We start from the raw sequence: 20,383 nt of genomic DNA on the forward strand, positions 1-20,383 counted from the left end.
TCTGTGTGCAACAGGAGCATCCACTTGGCTGGCCCTGGACACACCCAGAGGCACCATGTGCAATCCATGGGCCCTCTCCAATCTGGCCTGGAGGGTGTGGCTCTGCTGCTCTAGACTGCTGGGTGGAGCTGGAGAAACTGGCCCCACTGTCTTCCTATTGGGACAGGGTGACACTTTCCCTGCTCTTCCTCTGGAGTTCACAGTCTCAGCTGCCTGAGCTGGAAGACTTAGGACTGAATAGACAAGTTTCTGTGATGATGGGCTGCTAGGGACAGATGAAGACAGCCCAGAGCCACTGACTAGGGGAGCTCTGGAGCTGTTGGACTGTGAGAAGAAAGGAGTTGGAAAGGTCTCTGTGCTGAGTCAGAGACCCATGAAGACAGACTCTGACCCAACTCAACCACGTCTACAGGGAGAAACTGAGGGAGAGCCAAGAGAAAGCAAAGATGTGTAGGGAGGACTATTTCTGCTTTAGGATACAGAACTGACTCCAATTGACCTAAACCAGAGAGAATGTGTTGGCCAGTGGAATAAATGAGAATTGCTGTGATGCAGGAACTCAAACAATGCCATCAGCTACCTTTTCTTCTTTCCTGTATTCTGTGCTTCTCTCTGTTTAATTTTCTTTCACTTCTGCCCATGGTGGCCCTGTCCAGATGCATACTTACACTGCCAGGGTTTTATTATGGATTTGCCTCATTCTTGGTGGTCCCAGCAGAAACCGAGTTACAACTCTATGGCTCTGTGGGCTTTCTGAATGATAGAGCCAGTTGCCACAAGCAATGGAATGGAATGTTCTGACTGAACAGATGCACGTCCCATGCCATCCCTGGAGTGGAAGGTGGGGTCAACTCCACCTGGGTCTTGAACTGAGTACTTGGGAGGGCAGGACTACTTACCTCACATCAACACTCACTCTACTACAGAAGCTGAAGTACATCCTGAGCCAAAGTGTATGGAAGTTTTGCTTCCTTTGTATGAGTTTATTGAAACTGCACATTCAATCAGAATAATGCTGTGATTTCACTTCCCCAAAGGGGGAACTTGGATGCTGAGGGAGCTCCCTTCCAACCCTGTGTGGGGAGGCTTCTGCCTCCTCATTCAGCAGGTCTTATTCTGTATAGTTTTTATTGAATACACCATCCACAGGTCCCTTAGCACACTCATATGCTCCTTACATGAATTCTACAAAGTGTGCATCCTTGAGCCCATTTTACAGATGAGGAAACTGAGGCCAAGAGATATTAATAACAACACTCACTTCCTGTCTCTTTCTTGTGCAGCTCAAGGCCAGCTGATTAGCTAATTTGTCCAGGGCCACCTGATGGCCCAGACACAGGGCATAGCAACCCTGATTTGTCTAACAGCAGCCCCTTTCTTTGTGCCTCAGGGCCCATTAACTCTTTTTTTCCCCATCACTCGAAATTAAAATGAAAGACATGACTGAGCCACATAACCTTATGTGAATCATTTTCCATCCAGGTAGGCATCAACTACTGTCTGAGTCAGGTTGGCAGAGTCAAGCATTGTGACATACAGTTTCCTTTGTTGACTTGACTGTACCTTCTCTCAGTGTGAGTGACTGTGTAGTTACTAACTGTTGGTCCCTCCAGGAATGCACAGCTGAGGTGCCCAGCTAACATAGGTCAGGGGAGATGGACACCCATGCACTTCCTGACCTAGACACTCTGGGAGTTTTCTCAGAAAATTTCTAGGACTTCCTTGGAAAGATCTGCCAGTTAGCCCAGGGCAAGTGCCAGCTGATGAAGGGCAATGCACTGCATCCCAAACTGTGGCCTTCGGTCAGTAGTAGGCAATGGAGAACAAGGTCTGAGGACAAAGTTGAAAAATGGGCAAAATTAGTCTTTGCTGATCTTTCCCTCAGTTCCCTTTCAGTATCACCCCCACCCAGGACCTCCCAGCCTTTCTGACCCCAAACCTTGTCTCCCTCTCCCCCTGTACTCTCTGCTCCAGAGTGACTGCTTGCTTTTCCTGTCCCTAGGCTAGTATAGGCTAGTAAAGGTTAGGATCTGCTGCAGTGACAAATGGCCCCACAGTCTCAGTGGCTTATGACAGCCAGGGTCTATTGCTTGCTCATGTTAAACATTACTCAGCCCTCACCAGTCGGCAGCAGCTCTGCACCATATGTGTCTGCTCTGAGATCCAGGCTGAAGGCAGCAGCCTCTGTTGAAACATCTCCAGCCTCATGGTGGAGGGAAAAAGAACATGTGGGTCACACATGGGCTCCCCAAGCTTCTTCTCGGAAGTGAGGCTCATGGTTTCTGCTCACCTTGCATTGGCCAGAGCAAGACACATGGCCAAGCCTGATGCTGATGGGACAGAGAAGCACATTCCTCCCCAGAGAGGACAGCAGATATTTTTGGGCAATATGACAGCTGCCACAATTTCAATCAGATTTCCATGACCATTCTACCTTTTGAAAATTAATTTGAAATTATAGAAGTGATAAATATAGTCTTTTAAATAAAACCTTCAAATGCTGGAGATAAGACACAGTCCCTTTTGATTATTCTCCTGCAACTCTATTCCCTTTTATCTGAATGTATCCACTTTCCCTTTTTTTGTTGGGGGTGGTGGGTAGGTACTAGGGTCTTTCTAACCTTCAGAGCTTGTCCCTGTGCTTTTACATACACAGATATATACTCATAGAAAATACAGACTATTATTTTATGGGATGACTTTGCCATATATCATTATACAAAAGAATAATAATTCTGTGCATGCTGTGCCACTGGGTTTTTTCACTCAATGATGTGTCTTAGAAATCTAGCCTAGGCCATCATAAACAAAGCAACAAACAACCAGTGTTGGAGAGGTTGTGGAGAAAAGGGAACCCTACTGCATTGTTGGTGGTATTGCAGACTGGTACAACCACTATGGAAAACAGTATGGAATTTTCTCAGAAAACTAAAAATGGATCTGCCTTTTGATCCAGCAATTCCACTGCTGGGATTATATACTAAGAACTCTGAAACACCAATCCAAAAGAACCTATGCACCCCAATGTTCATAGCAGCACAATTTACAATAGCCAAGTGTTGGAAGCAGCCTAGGTGCCCATCAGTAAATGAGTGGATCAAAAAACTTGGTACATTTACACAATGGAATTCTATGCAGCAGAAAGAAAGAAGGAGCTCCTACCCTTTGCAACAGCTTGGATGGAGCTGGAAAGCATTATGCTAAGTGAAACAAGCCAGGCAGTGAAAGACAAATACCATATGATCTCACCTTTAACAGGAACCTAATCAACGAAACAAACAAATAAGCAAAATATATCCTAAGACACTGAAATAGGGAACAGGCTCATAGTGACCAGAAGGGAGAGGGGAGGGAATTTCAGGGGGAAAGGGGAAGGGTATACAGGAACAAGCATAAAGGACAATGGACAAAAACTGGGGGGGGGGCAGAAATGGGAGGGAGGTGGGGAGGGATGGGTGGGTGGGCTGGGATGGGAGTAAAGGACAGAAAACTGTACTTGAACAATGATTAAAATAAAAAAAGTATTTGAAGTCATGAAAGGCATCCAAGATTACTTGATGTCTTAGATGTCTTGACCTACATCCAAGATTACTCTATCCAGCAAAGCTATCATTTAGAATAAAAGGGCAGATAAAGTGCTTCTCAGATAAGGTCAAGTTAAAGAAGTTCATCATCACCAAGCCCTTATTATATGACATGTTAAAGGGACTTATCTAAGAAAAAGAAGACCAAAGATATGAACATTAAAATGACAGCAAAGTCACAGCTATTAACAATCGAACCTAAAACAAAAACAAAAACAAAAATAAACTAAGCAAACAACTATAACAGGAACAAAAATCACAGAAATGAAGATCACATGGAGGGTTATCAGCAGGAAGGGAGGAGTACGGGGGAAAAGGTATAGGAAGAAGCATAAATGGTAGATAGAAAATAGACAGGGGGAGGTTAAGAATAGTATAGGAAATGTAGAGGCCAAAGAACTTAAATGTATGACCCATGGACATGAACTAAGCTGGGAGGGGAGGGTATGGAGGCAGGAGAGGGGTGCAGGATGGAGGGGAATAAAGGGGGAAAATGGGGCAACTGTAATAGCATAATCAATAAAATATATTCAATAAAATAAAAACAAAAAACCACAAGCACAACTGCCAGAAATTGAACTGTGTGGAAGTCTGACAACCCAGGAGTTAAAGAAGAAATATTCATCTAGATTCACAGGAGGGGCGGAGACAGGCAGCTGGGGCAGAGAGGACACACAACAAGGAAGCAGTTGGTGGGCCTGGTGATCCCACATTCATGTGCAGATAAACCAGGAGGAACAACTGGGGAGTGAGACAGACTGTGCATACAACCCAGGGTTTCAGCATAGGAAACTAAAGCCTCAAACCTCTGGCTTTAAAAATCTGTGGGGGTTGCAGCGGCAGGAGAAACTCCCAGTCTCACAGAAGAGTCTGTTGGAGGGACCCACAGGGTCCTAGAATATACACAAACCAATCCACCGGGGAATCAGCATCAGAAAGGCACAATTTGCTTGTGAGTAGTAGGGGGAGTGACCGAAAGTGAGGCAAGAGCTGAGCAAGCAGCATTGTCCCCTCTCTGACCCCTCCCCTGCCCTGGGGAATACTTAAGGCTCTGCCGCTTGCTATGTAACAGGCTAATAGGCACACTGAGACAAAAAAATATGGCCCAAATGAAAGAACAGATCAAAGTTCCAGAAAAAATACAACTAAACAATGAAGAAATAGACAACCTATCAGATGCAGAGTTCAAAACACTGGTAATCAGGATGCTCACAGAAATGGTTGAGTATGGTCGCAAAAATAGAAGAAAATATGAAGGCTATAAAAAGTGAAATAAAGGAAAATGTACAGGGAACCAATAGTAATGGGAAGGAAACCGGGACTCAAATCAACACTTTGGACAAGAAGGAAGAAATAACATTCAACAAGAACAGAGTGAAGAAATGAGAATTCAAAAAAATGAAGAGAGGCTTAGGAACCTCCAGGACATCTTTAAACACTCCAACATCCAAATCATAGGGGTGCCAGAAGGAGAAGAAGAAGAGCAGGAAATGGAAAACTTATTTGAAAAAAAAAATGAAGGAGAACTTCCTCAATGTGGCAAAGGAAATAAATTTCTAGGAAGTCCAAGAAGCTCAGAGAGTCCCAAAGAAGTTGGCCCTAAGGAAGCACACACCAAGGCACATCATAATTACATTACCCAAGATTAAAGATAAGGAGAGAATCTTAAAAGCAGTAAGAGGAAAGGAGACAGTTACCTACAAAGGAGTTTCCATAAGATTGTCAGCTGATTTCTCAAAAGAAATCTTGCAGGCAAGAAGGAGCTGGAAAGAAGTATTTGAAATCATGAAAGGCAAGGACCTACATCCAAGATTACTCTATCTAGCAAAGCTACCATTTAGAATAAAAGGGCAGATAAAGTGCTTCCCAGCTAAGGCAAAGTTGAAGGAGTTCATCATCACCAAGCCCTTTTTATATGAAATGTTAAAGGGACTTATCTAAGAAAAAGAAGATGATCAAAACTATGAACAGTAAAATGACAACAAACTCACAGCTATCAACAACTGAACCTAAAATAAAACCAAAAACAAACTAAGCAAACAACTAGAACAGGAAAAGAATCACAGAAATGGAGATCACATGGAGGGTTATCAGGAGGGAGGGGTGGAGGAAAAGGTACAGGGAATAAGAAGCATAATTGGACAGGTACAGAATAGACAGGGGTATGTTAAGAATAGTATAGGAATGGAGAAGCTAAAGAACTTATATATACAACCCATGGACATGAACTAAGGGGGGAGGAATGCTGGAGGAAAGTGGAGTACAGGGCAGAGGGGGATAAAGGGGAGAAAAAAATGGGACAACCATAATAGTGTAATCAATAAAATATACACAAAAAAATAAATATTATTTAAATAGCATTCTATTTCAAATGACAATAGAATGGAATAGCCATTGAGTTTTCCCCCTTCTTAAACATTAAATTTATTGGGGTGACATTTGTTAAGATTACATAGGTTTGAAGTGCACAGTTCTACGATACATCATCTGTATACTTCTTTGTATGTCTAGCGCCCACACTACTAAGATCTTATTTGTCCTGGTTCACAATGTTGAAGTTTGCACTGTTAGTGCAAAAGCACTGGGGGTAAAACTGCCAGTACCTGAGTGTGAATCAAGGCAGTGCCATTAGCTGGTCAAGTGGCCATATCTCCACCACCATACACTTGCCGTAAAGTAAGGATAATGCCAGTTTCACTTAATTTTTACATCTTTATCAAGGCCATTCTTTTTTTAAAATACCCTATTTGATTTTAGAATGAGGGGAAGGAAGGAGAAAGAGAGGGAGACATCAATCTGTTGTCTGTCACCCACCCCAACCAGGCACCTAGCCAGGAATTGAACCAGCGACCTTTTGGTTTGTAGTCTGATGCTTAACCCAGTGAGCCCCACCAGCCAGCGCAAGGACATTCTTATTGATTTTATTAAATCTAGACCCTTGAGCAGATGTCTTTTTAATGTGCAGTGTGATGAAACGGGCAGGAGGGTGAGCAAGGCTCTGCTGTTGCACGCCCATGTACAAGGTTTCTCTGGAGAAGGAGCACTGTGTGTGCGACTGAGCTGTGAGCAGAGCCAGCTGGGATCCTTTTCAATTAAGTACCATTTTTACTTGAAGGGATGACTGGGAGACAAACCATGATTATTCAGATTGGAATATCTGGCAGATACTTGCTTGGAGACGATCGAAGTATATCTGTCACTTCGAGGAAAACAACAAACAGTACTTGTCAACGACAAAATTTTGAGCTTTCAAGCTAAAACAGTTTTGCTCTTGAAGAATCAGCTGCTCCCTGAAGGAGCCTGTTTATACTCAGTCTATCACCACGGAGACAGTCAACAATAGGGAATCCAAGATCACTTCACCTCTCCCTGGAGCCTGAAAATGGATTCTCGAGGCCCTTTTATTCTGTGAAGTTGGCAGGGTGTCATCGACCGCCCGCTCAGAAGGGTGTCTGAGAAGAAAAATAAAAGGCACTCAAACGCGGCAATGTCATAAAATCTCCCTGCTCCTGAAACCGTAAACTGTGTCAAGTCAAAGACACCTGGGTGGAGGCTCACCATGCAGTTACTGACCGCAGTGAACCCACAGTCACTGAACACTCCCAGCTGGAAGATCGAGAGCAAGTATTCAACCCACGTGCTCACTGGAAACTGGGTGGAAGAGAGGAAGAAGGTAAGGAAAGACAGAAGGTAGACAGTGCTCAGAGGGAGGACAGGCAGGGAGAGGCAGGAGTGAAGCCATTACTATTCTCAAATCAAGGACCGTCTTAAAATACGGCATTAGGGTGTCTGTGTGCTGCATCGGGAGTTACAGACAAGCAACCCTCAAGGTCCCCACTGTGTCTTCCAAATATTATAGCAGGCGTGTCAATATAGTTGCGCCTCATAGTACTATTTTCAGTGGAGACTTTCTAAGCATCTGATATTTCCTGTCCCTAATTCTTCTGAACCTTGATTTTTAAAATCAATATCTTTATTGATTTTAGAGAGAGAGGAAGGGAAAGGGCAAGAGAAACATCGACTGGTGGCCTCCCATATGCATCCCTATGGGGGATTGAGCTGGCAACCTAGGTATGTGCCCTGATGGGGAATCGAACCCCCAAACTTTTGGTGTATGGGATGATGCTCCAACAAGTTGAGCCATACTGGCCATGGCTCTGAACCTTGATGTGAAGAATCTCTGCTCTCCCTGGCCTGGCCCTTACCAGAATGCAGTACCTGCCAAGGTAGGCTTGACATTCCCTGCGTTGGTGACCAGGATGAGCTGCTGTTCCCTGGCACCTGTTCCATGCCTTGCCCTGCTGCCTGTGCACTTCAGATTCTATTTTCAAAACAATTGGGCTCGTGGTATTTCCGTGTTCTTCAGAGGCCATTACAAAACACTTTGCCTGAATTGGCCTACTTAAAATGGAATGTCTTCCTGTTTGGCTATCAACACTGAGCCACTTACATTTTTGCAGGGATATCGAAATATCCTCACATTTTCTTGGGAAATGGGCCAAGGAAAAAGGGTGATAGAATTGGTAGCTTTGGTGTAAGTGTGGGAAGATGGGTGGTGATTTCTGAGAACTGGAAAAGGCTGCTTTTATGGAGCCCATTAGCATCCACCACCTTTCTGGCCAGACATGACTGGTGGCCATTCTTAGATCTGAGTGCACGTGGTCTTGTGTGAGGAGTGGATATGTGTCATGGAAGATCCAAGGGCACAAAGGACTGCCTGAGCAATCCCTTCAGACTCCCGCAGGCAAGGCAGTGCCCAGGGATATTGCAAGCTGGCCCTATACCTAGAGGAAATTGCATAAAGAGAGTGGAGTGGGCATGATGTAAGAAAGGGAGCAGGTTAAGAAATTTGAGGTCCTTGTTCTATCATGGAAGCATTTACAAAACTACTGTTGCTGAGCTAAACTAACTGGGTAGAGGCTCTGGAAAACAGTCGAAGCTCTATAGCAACAAATCAAATGCCCGATTTAGAAAAAGCCACGTTCAAAATGGTAGAGAACCCCATGGTGTTTTCACTTGCCCTTTTCACATACCCTCACTATGACATGGTGCAGCGTGGGGGAAGCAGTGGCCCGGCTGCTAGTTCCCTCCATCAAACTCAGAAGGAGTAGAGCAGCATTCTAACCTGCCTGGGGCTGCCTGACTGATGGGTCTCTGTTTTACCTAACTCAGAGCTCGGACAGGAAAAGTGGCATAGTTCAGATTTTGGGCTCAGAAAAGCTGTGAATAGCAGCAGTAGTCACAGCTAGTGCAAGCTGCCAGACTCCAGACCTGCAAATGTCAGGGGCAAGAGGTCACAGGGAGAGAAATGCAGCAGAACATCTAAGGCCCTGAGAAGAAGCAGGGAAGAGAGTCTGTAGGAGACTGAGGCATTTAAAGAAGCCATGTACATGGGGAAAACACATACACACACAAAGAAGCCCAGGCAAGCGGCATGCACAGAAAAGTCCTGAGAAGTCCTGAAGTCTTCACACCAACCTGACTTCAAGGTTCAGAACCTGCCCTGTTAGTTAGCAGAAATGTTCTCTTGAATGGAGCTAGCTCGCAAAGATTCAGAAAGGTGGCTTTTATTGTTTTCCAAATGCACAATATTTAACAAAACATCTTAAGGTATATGAAGACACAGGAAAACATGGCTCACTCAAAGAAAAAAACTAAAGTAGCTGAAACTGCCTCTGAAGAAGCACAGGCATCAGAAGTATATGACAAAAACTTCAGAACAACTATCTCAAATATACTTAAAGAGCTGAAAGAATACATGGACAAAGAACTACAGTTGACTCTTGAACAATGTAGGGCTTAGGGGGATTGGCCCATCTCTTGTGTAGTCAAAAATTCACGTATAACTTTGGACTCCCCTCAAACTTAACTATATTAATAGCCTACTATTGACCAGGAGCCTTACTGATAACATCAACTGGCAATTAACACATATTTTGGATGATTATATATCATACATTATTATATATTAGTATTCTTACAATAAAGTAAGTCAAAGAAAAGAAAAAGTTACTAAGAAAATTGTAAGGAAGAGAATATACATTTATAGTACTTATTGGAAAAAATCCACATATAAGTGGACCCACACAGTTCAAACTCATATTGTTCAAGGGTCAACTGTAAAGAAAAACAGAAAAATGATATATGAACAAAATGAAATTTCAATAGAGATATAAATTACAAAAAGGAACAAGACAAGAATTTGGAGCTGAAAAATACAATAACTAAATTGAAAAACGCACTAGAGATTACCAACTGTAGACTTAAACAAGCAGAAGAAGGAATCAGAGAGCTTGAAGGAATATCACTTGAAATATTTGAGCCTGAAGAGCAAAAAGAATGGAGAAAAGTAAATAGAGCCTAGGGACTCGTAGGATACCATCAAGCTGATCAACATACACATTATGAGGGGAAAGGCAGCATGAAAGTGGCAGAGAGATAATTTGAAGAAATAATGGCTGAAATCTTCCTCAATTTGAAGAAAAAACATGGATCTACAAATCTAAGAAGCACAGTAAACTCCAGGTAGAATAAGTCCAACTAGACCACCCCAGAGACACATTATAATCAACTGTTGAAAGTCAAAGACATAGAGTATCTGGAAAGCAGCAAGGGAAAAATGACTTACCATTTGCAAAGGAGACTATAAGGTGATCAGAAGATTTTTCAGCAGAGACCTTGCATGTGGAAGGCAGTGGGGCAACAACATATTTAAAATGCTCCAAAACAAAAACAAAACTATCAACTGAGAACACTATAGCCAGCAAAACTCGTCTTAAAAATGAAAGACAAAGGAAAACATGCCCAGATAAACAAAAACAGAGGAAGCTCATTGCCCCTAGACCTGCCCTGAAAAAAAAAAAAAAAAAAAAAAGCCAACAGAAATCCTTGAAGCTGAAATGGAGCAATGGTAGATAACTTGAAGCCATAAAAAAATATGAAGACCTATGGTTAAGGTAAATCTGTGGACAAATATAAAAGCCACTGTTATAATAATTTTAGTTTGCAACTCCACTATTTTCTATAGAATTTAGAAACAAATGCATAATGTTATTATAAGTCCATGTTCATTGGTGCCAATATGTTGATATGTAATTTGTGACATCAATAACATCAAGTGGGAGAGGGTGGAGCTGCGAAGTTTTTATATATGAGTTAAGTTAAGTTGCTATCAATTTAAAATATACGTTAGCCCTGGCTGGCGTAGCTCCGTGGATTGAGCGTGGGCTGCGAACCAAAGTGTCATAGGTTCGATTCCCAGTCAGGGTACATGCTTGGGTTGTAGGCCATGACCCCCAGCAACCGCACATTGTTGTCTCTCTCTCTCTTCCTCCTTTCCCTCTCTAAAATAATAAATAAATAAAATCTTAAATATATATATATGTTATAACCTTAGAATGTTTTATGTAATGCTTATGATAACTACAAAAATATCTCCAGAATATACACAAGGAGATGAGAGGAAATAAAAATGTATCACTTACAAAAAATCAATTAAACACAAAAAAGGACAATAATGGAGAAACTGAGAGACAAAAGCCCTGTAAGACATACAGAAAAAGGATAAAATATCAAAAGTAAGTCCTCCCTTAACAGTAATTAGAGGTAAATAGATTAAACTTTCAATCAAAAGACATAGATTGGCAGAATGGGGGTGGAGAGGGGACCAGGATCCAATTACGTGCCATCTATGAGACTGTCTTTAGACCTAAGGACATGCACAGGTTGAAAGTGGAAGGGTAGGAAAAGGTATCCCATGCAAACAGTAACCAAAGAAAGTGGAGTGACAATACTAACATCATAAAAAAATAGACTTTAGGTCAAAAAATGTTCCAAGAAGCAAAGAGAAACAGTATGTATTGAAGAAAATGTCATGAAGAAATAGAAGATCTAAATAGACTGGTAACTAGTAAGGAAGTTAAATTAGTAATCAAAAACCTCTCAGAAAATAAAAGCCCAGGACTGAATAGCCTCACTGGTGAATTTTACTTAGTACTTGGCTCCCTCCACATAATGAAGGCTGTACATGAAAAGCCCACAGCTAACATCAGACCCAAAGGTTAAAGACTGAAAGCTTTTCTTCTAAGACGAGGATGCCTACTTTTGCTACTTCTATTTAACATTGTATTCAAAGTTCCAGCCAGAGCAAGAAAAAGAAATAAAACTCATAGAATTGGAAAGAAAGAAGTAAAATCATCTCTGCACGACATGATCATATGTGCGCCAAACCTTAAAGACCCCCAACCACACCCCCTGCCCCCCCCATTAAAACAAATAAACAAATTCAACAAAGTAGCAGGGAACAGAATCAACATGCGGAAATCACGTGCATTTCTGTACAGTAAGAGTGGACGATCTGAAAGAGGAAATTAAGAAAACAATTTTATTTATAATAGCATGAAAGAGAATTAAATACTTCAAAATAAACTTGAAGAAGGAAAAAGTCTTACTCGCTAAAAACAAGGCGTTGTTGAAAGAAATAAGAGAAGACGGCGATATATGAAATGAAATCCTGTGCTCATGAACTGGAAGACCCCATGCTGTGAAGATGCCAATACTACTTCCCAAACTATCTTCAGAGTCAAAGCAATCTCTAGGATTTTTTTTTTTTTGCACAAGTTTTAAAAACTGCCCTACAATTCATTGGGAATCTCAGGAGACTCTGAATGCCAAACAAATCTTGAAAAGAAGAACAAAGTTGGAGTACTCATGTTCTCTGATTTCAAAACTTAGGACAAAGCTACAATAATCAAAAGAGTGTGGCACTGGTATGAAGGCAGACACATAAACCTGTGGCGTAGAATAAAGAACCCAGAAATAAACCCTTATATGTCAAATCAGATGGTTTCAACAAGGATACCAAGACCACTCAATAAAAAAGACCTATTTAAAAAAAAAAAAAAACAAATGGTGTTGGGAAAACTAGCCGCATGCAAAAGAATCAAGCTGGAGCCTTACCTTGCACTATATACAAACATAAATTTAAAAATGGATCAAAGACCTAGATAAAGACCTAAAACTAGAAAACTCTCAGAAGAAAACATGGGAGAAAAGCATCATGACACTGAATTTGGCAATCATTGCTTGGCTATAGCACCAAAAAACAGGCAACAACAACAAAATAGATAAGTTGCACTTCATCAAAATTAAAAACTTTTATGCACCAAAGAAAACTATTAACAAAGTGGGAAGGCAACTGACAGAATGGGAGAAAATATTTCCCAATCTTCTATGTGATAAAGGAATAACATTAGAGTATATAAGGAACTTGTACAACTCAACACCAAAATCCAACCCAATTAAAAACTGGCAAAGAACTTGAAGAGGCATTTCTCCAAAGAAGACAGGCAAATGACCAATAAGCACACACAAAGATGCTCAACGTCACTACTCATTAGGGAAAGAACTGTTTAGCAAATCAAAATCGTAATGAGTTACCACTTCACACCCACTGAAATGGCTATTAGTAAAAAACAAACAAACAAACAAAAACAAAACAAAACAAAAAAACAGAAAATAGCCCTGGCTGGTGTGGCTCAGTGGAGTGAGCGCTGGCTTGCTAAACCAAAGAGTTGCTGGTTCAATTCCCAATCAGGGCACCTGCCTGGGTAGCGGGCCAGGTCCCTGGTGAGGAGTGTGTGAGAAGCAACCACACATTGATGTTTCTCTCCCTCTCTTTCTCCCTCTGTTCCCCTCTGTCTAAAAATAAATAAAATCTTAAAAAAAAAACAAACAGAAAATAACAAGTGTTGGTGAGGGTGTGGAGAAACGGGAACTGTTGCGCCTTGCTGGTGGGAGTGTAAGGTGGTGCCACCACTGTTTCGGCCAGTATGGCATTTCCTCACCAAGTTAAACACAGAATTCCCACCTGACCCAGCAATTCCACTTCTGGCTCTATAACCCCTCACCAGATTGAAAGCAGGGTCTTTAAGAAAGATATTTGTACATTCCTGGTTATAGCACTATTATTGATAGTAGCCAAAGGGCAGAAATAATTCTGTGATGGATAAATGGATAAGCAAAATATGGCATATGTGTGCAATAGAATATTGTTCAGCCTTTAAGAGGGAACACATTCTGACTCGCGCTACGATGTCCGTGAACTTTGAAGACACTATGCTACGTGAAGTCAGCCAGTCACAAGAAGACAAGTACTGTATGATCCCACCTAAAAGAGGTCCTTTGAGTAGTCAAACTCATAGAGATGGAAAGTAGAATGGTGGGCGCCAGGGGCTGAGGGAGAGGTGGGGGGGGGGAGTTGCTGAATAGGGATGGAGTTTTGGGTTGAGATGATGAAAAAGTTCTCGAAGTGGGCGGTGGTGGTGGTTGCATGATAAAGGGAATGTGCTAATGTCACTGAACGGCAAACGTCGAAATGGCTAAAACGGTAAATCTTGTTATGGGTACTTTACCACAATACAAATGTAAAATATCAACCAGGAACCATAATATCGGGGCGGGGGGGGGGGGGAGGGTGAGTCGGAAAGAGTGAACACGAAGAAGGACGGGGAGGAGGTGAGCACGGGGGAGGAGCAGGGAGAGAGGAGATGAGCGAGGGACCGGTCGGCGGGGTCCTAGACGGCGGGGCGCCCACTCCTTTTCCGGTGTTGGAAGCGAAGGGACAGAATTAAGCCTGCGTTGTGTGGGGTCCCAATTTACCCTTTCCCTGCCCGGCTTCGGATGGCCCAGGAGGTGAGGGGTTGCAGCAGAAGTTTGAGAAGGGAGGCCCCAGACGTTGTGTTGAAAATTTGATTTTTTTTTTCCAGTTCACCAAAGCCACTGAGAAGACTCTCCAGTCCACTTACAGGAAAGAGTACATTCCCTTCCCTGGCTACAGACCGGACCAGGTCTCCAGGTGGAACTGGAGGAGCAGAATTGAGGTAAGAGGAAGTAGGGGCCCCACGCTCGGGCTGCGCCCCAACCCAGGGCTCAGAGGCCCCACCAGGCGGCTGCTTCTGGGTCCAGTGTCCTCTCGGGAACACAGGAGTAGGCTCGTCTGTGCTGTCCCCAGCCCAGCGGCTGCAGGTGGCACATGACCTGGTGAGCAGAGGTCTGTGCAGTCTGAAGCTGGTAGCTTCCCCCGCCCTGCACCCCAGCCCCTTCCTGCTTCATCTTCCCCACCCCTCCACACTTCCCCAGCAGGATGCGGGCCCAGGCTGTAGGCAACACGCAATGAGCGTGGTCAACACTGAACTAAGGTGACTATTGTGAGGGATCACGTAAGGTGCTCCCAAAACAAGTGGCGGTGAGGTTTGGATGACAGCGTTGGGTGTCCTCTGAGCCCCAGCTTCCTGTTCTTTTGTCTGAAAAGGCAAGGGCACGTTCAGCTCCTTCTCCCTGGGTGTCTGTGGCATGTCGTGTTCTAGGCCTGTGGAGCGGGGAGCAGGGGGATGCAACCTCAGGACCCCCCCCCTCCCACCACGCCTGCTGGACCCTCCACCTGCCTGAAGGCAGGGTGGGGGGCAGGGAGGCCCAGGACGAGGGGTGGACATCTGTCAGAATGGGAGCATTTGGAGCTGCAAGGGATTGTTGAGCTCAGCACACTCATTTTCCCGTAAAATGTGCCCAGGGGTGGTGTGTGTCACGTGTCACGTGTGAAGCTGTGTAGCTAAGGGACAAAGCAGGGGCCCGCTCTGAAAATCAAGCAAGGGGTGCCCCCATGTCGGGGTCTCCAGAGAGCGCCAGGATCTCAGCTTTGTGCCGGCACCCTCAGACACCCGGCTGCTGCTCTGGGGCTGCCGACTTCACCCTTGGTGCGCACTGAGGCCACAGATGCACTTTAATACAAGGAGGCAAAAGTTAGAAGCCACGGTCGGGGCGTCCAGTCCCCAACCAGCCGTGCACACGGGGCACTTCACGTTGTCTTCCACGCTCACGAGCTGCCCTTTCTCAGACCTTCGGACCTGCCCCAGACCTTGGTGGAGGGCTGACCACACACACGCACACGGTTGTTAAAATCAGACCAAGCCCCCCGCCCCCCAACACACACGGAATAGAACCAAGCAATCGGACGTTTGTCCCTACAGACAGCTCGAATGGTCTGTTTGCATGGCTGCTTCTGCTTCTTCAGCTCTCTTGGGCTTCCTTCTGCACACCACTCCCCGGCCCCCGCCCCCAGGACCCCTCTTCGGCAAATGCTGATGGCTGTTCAAGCGGACCTTGGAGAGCTGAGGTTATCACCCCCCAGGGAAGACCCCCTTCCTGTGCTTTTCTCCCAGGCAGGGGTATTCATCACATTGTTAGTTTCATCTCTTTTATGATGCTTTGCTATGGGAGGGACACAATCCAACCATCCGAGCCCATCTCCGCAGCCACCTCCTTTGTCTGACACTCACTCACCCAGCCACTGTCCTCCGCTTAGGCCACTCCAGGGCAGGCACCCACAACCAGAGGCACCCCTCTAGCCCAGAGCCTTCTGAAACTAGCCAAACTGCGCCATCCTAAGCTTCTCAAACCAGCCGGCCGTGCCTCGCCCATTCCCTGGGCTGTACTCTCTTCCTTTTCTGCCCCTGGCCCGCCCTGGCGCTCCCCCCTGTGGCCCTGCGTGGTGTGGCATGGCACGCCCCCTCTTTGGGGACCTAGAAGCTTTCCTCTCAAAGGCAGTTGTCTGTATGTAGGTCACCTTACCATAGCTGAGGAAAACAAAAATCCTGGGAACATGATGAAGCCAGCGGGGTGGTGCCCCCGAACCGAGAGAAACAGCCAGGAAATGCTTGTTGGTCTCTGTCCTGTCCCCCTCGGCACTGCCCTTGGCTGATGGGAACCTCTTCGGCTGGCTTTCCCTGGCTCTGGGAATGCTCTGGGCACCTGGTGACGGCGACCTTGGGAGCCCCGGCCGCATGTCTGCGCCCACGCCCCCACCCCCGTCTGCCCCCGCCATTGTGATCGGACTTATTTATGGGCCGGCACTTGAAATATGGGGCGCAGTCGGCGTTTCCAGACGGGAGCAGCCACAGACCCCTCCGCGTGCTCCAGACTGGGGGACGGGCGTGCAAATCGACCTTCTCCTCCCCCGTAAATCAGCCCAGTCCCCCCGGATTCCTGTCTGGGGCCCAGGGATTGTCCGAGGAAAAGCTCTGATTCAGGCACACGTCCCAGAGCCGGGAGAACACGGCTTTCTTCTCCCCGTAAATTACTCTCCACCAAAGGGACCCCTCCCCGGGTCTCCAGCTGAGGTCGCCGTAAATCCCGTGCGGAGGAAGGCTGCTCGCCAGCGCTCCCCATGGTAACCGACGGAAGTACAAGGTGCAGACGCCAGGCTCCGGATTCAGCTTTCACTGGCCATGGAGACAGGCACTTGGAGACTGGGCTGACAAGTGAAAGGGGACAGCTTCAGAGCGCAGGGGCATGCGACAAGACGGGGTGACCCTCCCCATTCAGCCGGGGGTCCCGACTTTCATGTGAATGCGCCCCCGTAGTTCTTTGACTGGGCTGAAGCCGGGGGTCACTCGTACAGAGAACTGACCGCAGCTGAGCTGAGGCGTGTGTTTGGAGGGGAGCTGCGTCCGGGTGGGTCGGACCCGTGCGGCCCCGGGAGTCCACGCAGCCACACCCGCCCTCACCGAGGCGGGCAGGTGATGCCCGGCTCCAATCAGTAACAGGCCGCGCTGTCTGTCCTGCCAGGGGCTGCCGTACAAACACATCTTCACCCACCACCAGGAGCCCTCGCACTGCCACCTGATCAGCACGTACGACGACCACTACAACCGGCACAATTACAACCCGGGCCTGGCCTCACGCCGCAGCTGGGACAAGCATAAGTTGCAGTGGCTTCCAGAGAGATCCGACTTCCCTCTTCTGGGTATTTTTATAATTCTAGATTTCCCCCCGCATTGGGCTGTAAGGGGCCCACACCTGCCCAAGGCTGAGGGGTGCCCGGCTCACGCAGAAGGACACGCCCAGGGGGCCCTGGCTCTGGCTCAAGGAGAGCATTAGAAGGAGCTGATGGGGGGAGGAGTCCTGTTTGCCCCCAGGGCTGCCCTCTGTCCTCTGCCCCTCGACACTGGTGCGAGGCTGGCGGTGGGATGAAGCCCCACCTGTGCCCCGAAGTGGCAGGTTTGCCTGGAGCACAGGTGTCAGGAGCAATGGGTCTGCACATTTGGATGGATCGTTCATTTCCTGACTAGTACGAGGGTCCAGGTGCCGGGCCTTTGGACACATAGCAAGGACAAACAGAGAGGGACTTCTGCCCTCAGGGAGTTGGCACTCCAGTTGGCTGACAATTAAGACACCATTGAGGAATAAGATATCCTAAGATCTAGTAGTTTTGCGCTGGGATATGAGCTCTGATGAAAACAGGTGAGGCTAGAAAGTGAGGTGGGTGTTCCTGGATCTCCTGTGGGTGGGACAATGGGGGCTGGGCTTTAACTGAGTGGAGAAGGAGGGAACCACAGCAGGGATTAGGGGGAAGAGCCTTCCAGGGTCGGGGTAGCTCCAAGATAGCACCAAGGCTTTTTGGAGGAATTTACCTGGGAGAGTAGCTTAGTCTGATTTATGTTTCAAGCTACCCAGCAGCCTCTGCCTCCTCTCTCGGCAGTCCTACCCTTCAGTGAACGCAATGGGACATAGGTCAGAGAGTGAACTGCTTGTCCCTCTGCGTGACTTTTTGCAAGGGTTTCTTCACCTCCCGAGCCCACACTGCTCCCTTCCCTGCTGGGGTGGGAGAGTTACCCAAGAGCAGGTGGCGCCACCCTGCAGCAGGTCATGGGGCTGACTTCTCCGAGGCCTCCTGGTCCCTTTTGAGTACACAGGGAGCTCTGCAGCCCGAGGCTCCCATGAGCTGGCCAAGCCAACACTCGCCCGCCCACGAACCTACCTTCCCTCCCGGGCACTGGCAGCTGAGTCCCTGGACCTGCTCTTTTTCACAGCTCCCCCTACAAACTACGGACTCTACGAGCAGCTGAAGCAGAGATGGCTCCCTCCCAAGGCTGGCCTGAGAGAGAGCGTCTACACTGTGTCCTACCCCCGGCCTCCGCTGTGTGCTCTGTCCCGGCGGGAGCACTCCATCCCGGTCCCTCCCCCTCGCCTGCACCCTGTCCCACGCTTCTGAGAACCACCCCACCACGGGCGGCCCAGGCAGCACCAACCGGAGACCCACCGTACAGTGGGGCCTGCCGCCGCAGGGCGGGAGGTACTGCAGAGACAGCCCGAGCTCTGAATCCAGTCCGTGGGAGGGGCCCTCAGAACTATGGTCTGGGTTTAGAGCTCCCGCCCCTCCTCCACACCCGTGGTTCCTGCCTTTCCCATCCCACAATTAAAGCTCTTTGACATGGTGGAGCGTCATGTGTGTGCAGAAGGTAAGACTGTTAGAAGAAACAGAAGGATCCTTAAGTTTCACTCTCCTGTTTCACGGGAGGGGACACTGAGGCCCAGAGAGGTCATGGGACTCCTTCAAGCTCTCACAGCTGGGTGTATACCTCCAGGAGTCTCTGATCCAGTGAGAGGAACAAATCGGACTCCAAGACGCTTCTTGAAAACTCCATGGAATAGTCAAATGGGGTCACGGGGAGGGCAGCCCAGAAGGAGTCCAGTGGGTCTGTTGTTGCCCCCGCAGACGTGCACTTGAACCCGAGGGCTCAGAGGAAGGGAAGACATGCAGACTCTCCCCTCCACTTCCTAACTCTCCGATCTCTGTAGGAGTTTGGGATGGGGAGTTTTTCGGCGAGAGGCTGGGAGGGAGGGCGGACCCCTGGCGCACAGACTCGGGGGCCGTCCTCGCCCAGGATGGAGTCCGTCCCCTGCCACGTGCGTCACCACCTGCTGTGGGGGCCACCCGGGGGCTGCGAGCAGCTCCTCCCCCATCTGCCCCCTTGGGCTGTCCGCACTGGAACCGCAGAGCCTTCCTGTGAATGGCCTCTCTCCGCCTCACGCCCCCTCCCCAACTGTTTGCATCTGCTACTGTAGAGACAGCGCCGGGTATTCAGTGGGTGCTTACCAATCCCTGGCTGGGCGAATGAGTGAACCCTGGTCTCTCGGAGCTTCTCCGTGAACCCACACTCTGCCCCACTCTCGACACCCCTCCTGTTCTCCATCTGGGGCGAGCCCCCTCCGACCAGCTGCTTCCTATCGAGGTAAGAACAGGCGACCTGGGAGCGAGACTCCACGGACTGAGGAAACGGCTTCCCAGGATGACAGTCTGTGGTTTCTTTTATACTTTCGGAATTCAGGAGGCACTGTAAGGAGACTTACGTGAAGGTGGGAGAAAGCAGGGTGGGGATTGGATGACGGGGTCGTTAACAAGATGATGTGCCCTCTTGGGGGTGCTGTGGCCCCAATTCTGAAGAAGAGGCCTCCAAAGGCGTGCTAGCCTTGGGCGTGAGTACCCACCATGACCTGCCCACGTGGCAATGTACGGTCAGCCCACCTTGTGAGGGTACTTCCAATTAGATTTATTACAGAGCCTCTCCACCCCCCCTTTTTTTGTTGTTCACAGTCCTAAACCCCCCCGCCCTGGAGGGGGAGGCCTCTGTATCCAGGCCCCAAACCACTCTGATGTCTAAAGATATTCTCCCCAGGGCTCAGCGTCTCCCCACTCCTGACTCAGCAGAAATGAGTCCCTCGACTCCTCGGCCAGCCTCAGAGAGGGAATCGGCTCCCTGCCTCTGTACCCGTGAGAGCCCGGCCCTGGCCGCCCACCCACGCCACTGCTTTCGGAGCATCTCAGCTGTTCTGTCACCAAAACAAACCAACCACAGATAAACAACAGAAAAATGAATGGATCGGGCTATTTTTCTATGAATTTTTTTTCACATGTTTGGGGTGGGGGTCACTTGCTACCACATTCTAGCAAGTAAGAAAAC

The 20,383-nt window shown here is 47.4% G+C and overlaps 1 protein-coding gene across 1 annotated transcript; it reads left to right on the forward strand.

Annotated features, from left to right (window-relative positions):
- The first annotated feature begins 7,143 nt into the window (after positions 1-7,143).
- CFAP107 (cilia and flagella associated protein 107) lies at positions 7,144-18,633 on the forward strand. Its single transcript, XM_045858423.1, has 4 exons — positions 7,144-7,257; positions 14,351-14,464; positions 17,208-17,385; positions 18,452-18,633. The coding sequence occupies exons 1-4, from the start codon at positions 7,144-7,146 to the stop codon at positions 18,631-18,633; spliced, it is 588 nt and encodes a 195-aa protein (XP_045714379.1).
- Positions 18,634-20,383: the final 1,750 nt, after the last annotated feature.

This window comes from Phyllostomus hastatus, unplaced genomic scaffold, assembly GCF_019186645.2.
Source record: "Phyllostomus hastatus isolate PE091 unplaced genomic scaffold, TTU_PhHast_1.1 phas_scaffold_182, whole genome shotgun sequence".
Classification (NCBI taxonomy): Eukaryota; Metazoa; Chordata; class Mammalia; order Chiroptera; family Phyllostomidae; genus Phyllostomus; species Phyllostomus hastatus.

Excerpts from the sequence above, each read along its gene's own strand:
- CFAP107 (XM_045858423.1), top strand. The coding sequence starts at position 7,144 with ATGCAGTTACTGACCGCAGTGAACCCACAGTCACTGAACACTCCCAGC. Across the intron at positions 14,465-17,207 it reads ACTGGAGGAGCAGAATTGAG|GGGCTGCCGTACAAACACAT; the intron begins GTAAGAGGAAGT and ends CTGTCCTGCCAG. Across the intron at positions 17,386-18,451 it reads ATCCGACTTCCCTCTTCTGG|CTCCCCCTACAAACTACGGA; the intron begins GTATTTTTATAA and ends TCTTTTTCACAG.